This window comes from Molothrus ater, chromosome 16 (assembly GCF_012460135.2).
Source record: "Molothrus ater isolate BHLD 08-10-18 breed brown headed cowbird chromosome 16, BPBGC_Mater_1.1, whole genome shotgun sequence".
Lineage (NCBI taxonomy): Eukaryota > Metazoa > Chordata > Aves > Passeriformes > Icteridae > Molothrus > Molothrus ater.
This window is the reverse complement of record NC_050493.2, coordinates 16,180,388-16,190,060: the sequence shown is the minus strand read 5'-3', so window position 1 is coordinate 16,190,060 and position 9,673 is coordinate 16,180,388. Positions and strand designations below refer to the sequence as shown.

Sequence of the window (9,673 nt, the reverse complement as noted above, 5' to 3'; positions counted from 1 at the left end):
CCAGCCCGCGGAAGGGGCACGAGCACCGCCCCCCGAACAGCCCCGCCCTGCGCAGCGTAAGGCAGCGAGGCGGCACAGCCCTTCTCAACCCTACTGCTTTATTTATAACTGCTTGTCCTACACAGGTACAAACACAACATGGCCCAAAAGGATACAAAGTTATACAAAACAAAACAAAACAAATCTGTATAGTATCGACTGTACAACGGGTGGTAAATTCTTTGCCTTTCCCTCTGTGAACCCCAGTTAATCCAGCCAGCATCATGGCTTCGAGCCTCCCTCTCTGCTTTGCAGTTTCCAAGGGGGTGGTGCTCAGTCACTCATCGGGGATTTGTAAAAGCACACTGTTTCACTGTGGGCTGAGTAGAAGTTTTTACCAATACCCTCAACAAAAAGGTGAAAGAATCACTTAAGGGGGCAGGTACAAAACATTTCTTAGGCTTTCCGCTTTTTTATAGTGTCATGTTCACTGGGCTGGACCATTGTTTCTGTGATGATTGCCTGGTGTAAGCATTACAGAAAAACTTTGCAGAAACTAACCATCCAGGGGAACCGCAATAAAGCAATTCTGTATTGAATTAAGTCTCAAGCAGGTCTGGGCTCCAGCTGCCCTGATAAACTCTTGTGCTGGCATCTGGAGATCAAGGTATGTGGCTCACTGCCTTACTCACTGGGGTTCTGAACTGGCTCAAGATTTACATGCTGGTCTGTACAGCGTGCTAAACGTTTACAATCACCAAGCAGCAGCTGCTAACTGGAGAAAGACAGACTGAAACATTTTTCCCTCCCTCTATCTGGAAAAGATGGTTTTTCAGCCTTTAAAATCAAAGCCATTTTTAAATAATTTCAATTCTATGCCAGGAATCCAGAAGCCTCACAGCAAAGGTTACTGGCCAGGAACTGGTGTTCTCTCTTCTTACACTGCCTTCACTGCCAGGATTATCTCTCACTCCTCCTCACCCAGACTCATTATAAAAAAAAGGTACAATATTCCATCTGATGGGATTTAAGTTAAAAAGTAAAAAGCTGTCCAGTCCTTTTGCTTTATCTTGAGGAGTTAGAGCTGGAGCGGCTGCGATGGCGCCTCCGTCCGGGAGACCTGGATCGGGATCGCCGGCGAACAGGGGACCTGCGCCGAGGAGAGCGGGACCTGGCAGGGAACGAGGAGAAAGTTTCCGTTAGGAGACAAGCAACAGGTTCAAGTAATTGGTCAGCTCAGCTACCAAATTTTTAAAAACACTTCCCTGCCTCCTGCCAAAATCCCTCACACACCATGGGAAAAGAGCTTGAGCAAAACACAGCTCCATAGAGGACACAGCAGGACTATTCTGGCTATCCTCCTTCTGTTTAAGGAACCAGAAAAAATTATTAATACCTGAACAACAGACAAGAAACTTATCTCCTTCCTCAAGGAAAATGAACTCAGATCCAACATCAGATCCTCCTTCACCTGAAGTCATCTTTGACTCCTGAAAGAGTGATATTCAGGGCAAGGATTTACTCAAATCCTTTCGAATTACAAGGAAGCTCCTTAGAGGAAGCTTACTCCAGAAGTAGTTTAGCTTCAAGCTTCTCAGTACTACAACCAACAGTCATATCAGTCATAGCTACTGCTATGACAGAAGTTCCAGGCACAGAATACTAGCAGAGCTAACAGGACAGTAGAAGTTGGAGTAGGAAAGATTACAAAGGAGGCAAACCTGCATCTGTGAGATCTCAGCAAAAGGTGTGTTTAAAGGAGCACCAAGAAGCCTCCTGGATCTTATGCCACAATAACTACTGCTCATTTTTAAACCTTTGCTGAAAGCTGTTCAGCAATCAAGTTACTACTGACAAGTAAAATATTTTGAACATATGTAAACACCAAAGACTCAGAACTTACCTGAGCACATTCAGGCAGCTCCAAGTTGTACAACTATCAGATCACACCTTAGGGCCAGTGTACTCCACTCACCTGACACAGGACTGCTTTTTGGTCATGCGCCCATTCAGAAATAAGGGAGGGAAGGAGGTACAAGGGCTTCCAAGAAACAAGAAGCTGGCACAGCCTGCCACAAGTGTTCTGTCAGCCAAAGTCTGTTCCCATTTCATCTTGAAGCCTTTATGCAGAAGGCACTCCACAGAACAGGCTGGGAAGGGTGAGACCTTTCCCAGAGACTGTGATCAGGGTGCAGACCAGAGCAGGCACTCTGGAGCTAATGAGTTAGGAACTGCAACCCAGGTTCAACCAATGCCCAAAATGTGTTACTGTCACTTGCAGGGGAAAGGGAAGTCCAACAGAATTGTCCCCATGCCAAGTCTTCCAGCAATAATGAGTTGCTGCTGAGAAAGAAAAGCCTTGTCCTAGCTCTCACCTCCTCCTCATGCGAGGGGGGGACCTGCGCCACATCGGCGGCGGCGGCAGCATCCTCCTGGGGGGGCTGAAGCGTCTGGGAGGTGGTCGAGGCCGTGGTGCCAGCACAGCTGTGGCTGTGATCTCCTGACCATCAATCTGGCCTGTTTAGGGCATCACAGAAATAGGGAGAAGTAAGTATTTTTCAACCTAACATATACACATCATATTACTGCAACTCACTGCTTTGTCAGAAGCAACTGAAGTGGGACCAGCCCACGGAGCTCCACACCCTGCTCAGGGGCTATTATGACATAGTCCTCATACCGATTAGACTTCTTTATCTAATCCCACCAAACTGCAGTTCAGATGTAAACCTGGAAAGGTTTTCATATAAGCTTAAAATTATTTTTTCACTGTTTTGAAAAAAAGATTCGTTTTAATAGTTCTGTGGTTTCTTGGATCTGTCCTGAACCTCACAAAAGCCACTTGGGCTGAAAACTGACAGTACTTTATATCTGCTCACCAAAGACATCCCAATCACCTCTAACTCATTTTCTGATCAAATCCATCTACTCTGAAGCTTTTTTAAAGCCCACAGGCTCCTTGCAGGTCAATACCTACCTCCATCCATGTGTTTCAGGGCTTTCTCAGCATCATCTGGGTTTTCAAACTCCACATAAGCATAACCTTTGGAGAGATGTGGGTTTAGCCTGTCGACTGGCATGTCAATCATTTTAATCTTTCCATAAGTGGAAAAAATTTCCATGATGTGATCCTGTAGAGAGAGAGAGAGAGAGAGAGAGAGAGAGAGAGAGCCAAGCGTTATGAACACAGAGCACACTCACCAGCCAGGCCTGGCTGGCACAGAGCAGTAAATCCACAGCACATCATTTTTTCAGCAGCCTAAACTTTTTACCCCTGAAGACCTTTAAACTACATTCTAGCAAAGACAACTCAAGCCAGCCCAGCTCTCTGCAGATCCTTTATAAAGAACTGCCCAATATCCTTTATACCTCCAAGGTAATTTCAGCTGTTGTCCCAAATTCTATCGTTTTCTTCCTAGTACAGCAGAATATAAGGTCTGGAATACTGACAAAACAGGCAGACTTCTTAGGCACTACAGTTTCTCAGAATGCTTCATGGTATTTGACTCAGTAAAATCATATGAAAATTTTCCTCACTGATCAACCTGGACACAAAGAAACAATATCCAACAGCAACACCTTGGCAACTCACTAGTAACCAAGGTTCAGAGAGCTTTGAAAGAGCAACTCACACATTCTCATAGAAGAACACAAATGCTTGACTGCAAGGGAACATGCCATTATTACCTTTGTCACATTTCTAGTGAGCCTTCCAACATGCACTTTTGTGGGTCTGGGTGATGGGCTCCGCCTCTTCCTTTCCTTTTCATCTCTCTTGGGTGGTTTGGACCTGATTTGGACAACAGAAAACATTTACAGCTTTCAGGGCACATGCAGGACAAAACCTAAGCCAGTCATTATCACATAATTATAAATACCATTTTTATTGAAGGGGATCTTTGTCCTGAAGAAGTTACAGTGTTGGGGTGGTGGAGAGGGTGTTCCACTCAGAAACACCTCAGGACTTGCATTTGTCTGCTTTTGCTTTAGAACCTTTTGAAATTTGAGAACCTTTTTTTTTTGCAAATTTTTAACTTCACTGCAACTAGGGTAACAAACACAAAATTTAGCAAGCGCTTCTATGAAGTTGTGGTCATAGCTAAAGCATTTCCCAGTTGTAAACACAAAAACATTCTTTGCCTCAACAACTGAAGAGGCAAAATAAGGCCATAAAGATCACAGCATACCACAACCAGACAATAAACAGATTCAACTATTTGCATTTCTGTATCTTCCATTGACTACAGAGGTCCAAAAATGTAAACAAATCTATTTAAAATTAGCTGCATATCACAATGCCTTTGCAGTTAAAAAAAAATCTGAAATGAAACTTTAATCTATTAAAAAAACAGTATGTAGAAAACTTATGTTTATGCTTCTTCCTAATCTTAAAGTCCATCAGTTGAGTGATACTAAAAATCCACACAGCCTTACACAGATTTTTATCAGCCTTCATCGCCTTACACAAAGGAAGAACTGTACAGACATTAAGATAGCTTGATTCCCATGTTACCCTTACAGGGGCTTCCTCTGCACTCCTTCCTATTTTATTTTTCATAAATAAGAATATAAATATACATATGTACACATATATGCTGGTTTTAGCCCTGACTTTTTTGTTAGTCATGACTGTAGTTTACAGGAATTGAACAGCTTTACTCTGATCTAGACCCATACTACTAAGGAAACATTGATTAAAACCACCTCTAAAAAATGTAGTATTTAAAATTTTTAAACTATTAAAAATTAGGTTTTTAACCTCTGTTCCTACAGAGCGTATGTTTGAATTCTAAGGAAACAGAGCACATCCATTCTAATAAAATTTACATCTCTAAATTACGGAGAAAGCAAGTGGTCTTCAGAGAACAATCTGTTCTGATCACAATCTTGCATTCTACATGGAATTAACGTTAACATCTGGCAATTCCTAGAAGACAAATAAAACTCACTTGGAGCGGGACCGTCTCCTGTTGTCATGTCTCCGTCGAGAAGGACTGGGAGAGCCAGAAGAGCTGCTAGAACTGGAACTGCGCGAGGTGCTGGAGCTCCCAGAGCGGCTAGAGGCAGAAGAGGAACTTGAGCCACTGCTAGAACCAGTGCTGGAACTGGACCCTGAGCTGGAAGTTGAGCTGGAACGGGATCTTTTTCAAGGGGGAGAAGAATAAAAATTAGTGGAATACCTAGAAAAACAATGGCTGAGAAACTTCTGACAATTACAAACAGTAACTGTGACTGAAACTCCACAGCTCACCAGAGAACCAAAGAAATTCATACCTAAAATATAAACCCTCTCGAGTTAGACAAAAATTAAACAGTGACTAACACAACACAAGCTTTCAACAGGCCCAAGACTACCACAAACAAAGCTACTGATTTCTGAAAATGCTGTCATTTGATACTCCCATAAAAGCACCCACCTGGTACTGCTGCTCCCACTGGAAGCACTGCGTCTCTTGCGTGTTTTGTCCCGACCACGATCCTTTTCACTCGATTCCTTAGCAGCTGCTTTATCCTTGGACCGGTCCTTCGATTTTTCTTCTGACCTGTCCTTGCGCTTGGTTGGTGAGGGAGCCCTTTAACAACAAATTGCAGAAAGCAAGCTTTTTAATTGCTTAAATTAAAAAAAAAAACATAGACAACAAAAGCCCCACACCCAAATATAGAACAGAACAGCAACAAAAAACACCGAACTTTGAACGTAACTGAGGATTACTGAAACTGTGGAGTTAAAGCATTAGGCAATTCCAGACACTTTAGAAAAAGTTCTAGCAAGCTCTTCTTTTTTAATCCTGGTAACTCCTTTTCCCCTTCAGAGATATCCATAGTGGCAGAATGGGCCTCATGTTTCACATCTCACTTTTAACTCTTAGATTCAGAGAACCAGTTCTCTCTTTGCTCTCGATCCAAAAGGAGACAGATTTAACACTTCTCTATTTAGCACTGAAATGCTGGGCATTATTTGACTTCCAGATGTTTACTATATGAGGGCTGCATCCAATCACAAAATCTGCAACATCTATAAACATGTAACATTTTGATTATTCTATGGAGATTGTTTGAAATCGGCATTACAGACCTGCCTCTAATATTTTAATAACCTATAAAGGAATATGACACCTTCAACTACCAAGGAATTAAATGTTCAGGGAATGAATAGAAGTGTGTTGGAGCTGCCAGCCTTATCTGTAGCGGCACCAAACACACACTGCAATGCAAGATGCTGGAAACATCTCCATCCCCACATGCATCACAGGCAAACTGAGCGAACAAGAAAAAAACTTCAACAGCTCACAGCATCCAACACTGGTTTTGCTTCTGTGCTTCTGGTAAGCAATTACTTTATTCTCTGAATTGCAATTAAATGTATGGCTGGAAAGAGATTACTTTTGAACAGCCAAATTTGCTTTCCTGATTTTCAGTTTCACAGTTTTCCCTAATACACCAACTGCAGGAAACAACACAAATGAATATTCACAAACCCAGCTCCCTGCAGAAACCAAGAAAGACCCGTGGCCTTTCTGCATGGAGGACAGGAAACCCACACCACAGATGTGCTACTGGCGGAAGTTGCTGGGAAAGGAAATGTCTCCTCTAGCACCAGTGGCAGGAAGAAAGCAGACTGTCCCATGGGCGTTGCAAAGGGAGCCAAGATAAGCAAACCTGTGTATGTCACTCAGCTTTAGGACATTTCTATCCAGCTCTGTGCCTCTCCAGTGCAAGGTCTGAGGCGGATGCAGTTCATAAAGCTACTGCATGAGCCCAGCTGGGTGGTACAGAACAGACAGGTTCCTGGTTTCACAAGACCAGAAAACCTAAGATTTTCCTTTCATAAAATCATAGAATCACTGACTGGTTTGGGATGCTGTGAACCTTCAAACTCATCACTTCCCAATGCCCCAGCTATGGCCTTCCGCTACACCAGGTTGCTCCAACCTGGCGTTGAATACTTCCAGAGATGGGGGCTTCTCTGGGCATCCTGGGCCAGGACGTCACTACCCTCACAGGGTATCTAATCTCTAATATAAACCTGCCCTCTGTCAGTGGGAAGCCGTTCCCCCTCCTCCTGGCACTCCAGGCCCTTGTAAAATGTCTCTCTCCATCTTTCTTACAGGTTCACTTCAGGTACTGGAAGGCTGCAATTAGGTCACCCCAGAGCCCATTTTTCTTCTTCTAAATATCCCATAGCCAGGTCTGGCTTATGTCTGCCTACACATCAGCTCCTCCGGCACCTGTGGACTATCAAACTCATGATGTTATCAGCATACAAAACTGTTAGTACTCAAGAGTCAGATCTGGTTTTATCCCTTCTGGGAGAAGAGAAGAGGAAACACAGATAAAGACCAGCATGTTTGCTGTTACCCAGCCTGCTGCTGAGGCAGGAAATAGAATCACATAATCAATTACATTGGAACAGACCTCTGAGACCATCAAGTCCATCTTCTGACCCAACACCACCATGTCAACTAGACCAGAGCACTAAGACTGGATGCAGCACTTCCTATAAACACCTCCAGGGATGGTGACTCCACAACCTCCCTGGGCATTCCCTTCCAGGGGCCCACTTGCACTTTCTGTGAAGACTTTCTTCCTTAACTGATCTAAACCTCCCCAGTGCATCTTAAGTCTGTGTCCTCTTGTCCTGTTGCCCATTTCCTGGGAGAAGAGCCTGACCCCCACCTGGATACAATCTCCTTTCAGGTTTCACTGCTTACTGCTCCTTCGGACAGGCACCTACCAGGCAGATCAGCCACACGGCTTTGGAACATTCACCAAATGATGCACCGAATAAGCAGTCTCCAAACTAACTAGTGGTTTTAATCCTTTCTCAGGAATGCCACTGGCCAAACTCACTTTAGTTGGAAACCTCACCCTACCTTGTGGGCATTTTCACGTGTATAAGTTCAGGCATTCACTGGAAAACGTGGAAAAAATAAATCACAGTCCTCACACAAGGCTAAACAACATTGCATTTCTAAGCGACATGCTTCTTCTTTACAATCAAAAACCTCTCAGTCGCTAAAAAATAGCTGGTTTAGGGGCATCCACCCAAAACCACAAAGTCTAAAGAGCAATCGACACAAACCAAACGTCCATCTCACACACGCTTCTGCTTTAGAGACAAAATTACACTCAGAGCAGCAGGTCTGTGGTAAAGGAAGCAAACTCGCTCGCCCTCAGGCTTCCCGTAAAGCTATAGGCGAGTCCTTTACTGACAGTTTGCTCCAGGTCTTCAGCTGCAAACCGGCAGAATTCCTGGTGTGTGGAGGGTTCGGCGCCCGGCACCTGTCTGCCCTCTACGGCCGCTAGGCCCAGCTCCGCGGCCGGCGAAGCGCAGGCAGCCAGATCCGCACGCCGTGGGTCCGGTATAGCAGTGGGGCAGGGAGCCGCGAGATCAGCACAGCAACCCGTCCCTCAGGCCCGCACAACGCTCCTCCCGCAGGCCGGGCCGCGGCGGCGCCGACACCCGGGCCTAGTTCCCCGGCCGGCCCCGCCCCGGCCCTCCCTCCCCTGCCCTCTCCGCCTCCGGCCACGGGAGGCCGCGGCTCCGAGGCCCCTTCCCTGACCCTCGCGCCACCATCGCCTCTCGGCGGCCCCAGCGCGCTCCCCTCGGCGCCCCGCGCGGCGGAGGAGCCGGTCGGGCCGCGGCCTGGCCGGATGGACACGGATGGCGCAGCCCCCGCCCCGCACTCACATCTTCGCCGCCGCCGCCGCTCCGCGCCCGTCGCGCGAGAGTGACGCTAGCGGGCGGGAAGGGGCAGTGCCGGCGCGCGGCGATGGCGTCATAGCGGGGGGCGGGACGGGCGGAAGCGCCTGAAGCGAAGAGGAGCGGGCTTGGGCGAGTGTGCTGCTACCCCACGCTGGAATAAAGGTTCCTGCAAACCCTGTCCTGCATAGCAATGGCAGTAGCGGCTGGGGCTTCAGCTCTGGGCTTTAAGAGCTTGATAACCCAGCAGGCTGCAGCTCCCACGCGTGAATTCTTGTCCACTCTGTCTCATGTGGAGGTTCACTGCACACTGACTCTGATCTGAGGTGGTGGCGGGTGTGAGGGGATTTGCCCTCTCAGCTGCAAGAAAATTGGGAAGAGGAGAATGAAAGACTTAAGATGGAGCACCATAGAGTGGCCTTTCATGTCGTGGGACGGATAACCTCTCTCTCTCCCTGCCAAATGTGTTTGTGAACTTGAAATTTGCCACTGCAGACACTGAACCTCTGACCTTCTCACCACACTGGCTGCCTGACTTTTGACTTCAGATGAACAAAGCCAGAAGTGTATTTTGACCCATCCCTAATGCAGGGCCTTGAAAGTGACAGATCTTTCTGAGAAGCAGGTGTGCTGATCAGCTTATGTGTATGGCCACAGGCACGTCTGTTAAATTCCCGATGACAGAAGCTTCACCTCTTGAATGCAGTGGAAGGATATGTCCTGTCTACCTCCATCACAGGGCATGAGCAAGACCAGGGCAGGTGTCTGTAAATTTGTATTTGGCAAGAATAAAAACAGGCTTATTTTCTGTTCTGCTGCAAAACCGAGGGGTATTACATAAGACCTGGCATGGAATGGGTTCAGAAAACAAAGAAAATAAACAAAACCCCAATGAAAGCAAAAATGAAGTTGTTCTTCTGTCCACAGCATCTTGTTAAAGGGCAGATTTCTCTTGCAGGAGATTTTGTAGTCTCCTAAAAATCCACATGG

General features: G+C 46.1%; 1 protein-coding gene across 1 annotated transcript; it reads right to left on the bottom strand.

Moving 5' to 3' along the window:
• Nucleotides 1-81: 81 nt before the first annotated feature.
• Nucleotides 82-8,763, bottom strand: RNPS1 (RNA binding protein with serine rich domain 1). Its single transcript, XM_036392735.2, has 7 exons — nt 8,672-8,763; nt 5,397-5,552; nt 4,929-5,120; nt 3,667-3,769; nt 2,957-3,110; nt 2,355-2,496; nt 82-1,150 (listed from the first exon to the last, which is right to left on the bottom strand). The coding sequence occupies exons 1-7, from the start codon at nt 8,761-8,763 to the stop codon at nt 1,045-1,047; spliced, it is 945 nt and encodes a 314-aa protein (XP_036248628.1). The 3' UTR covers nt 82-1,044.
• Between the last annotated feature and the right edge of the window lie 910 nt (nt 8,764-9,673).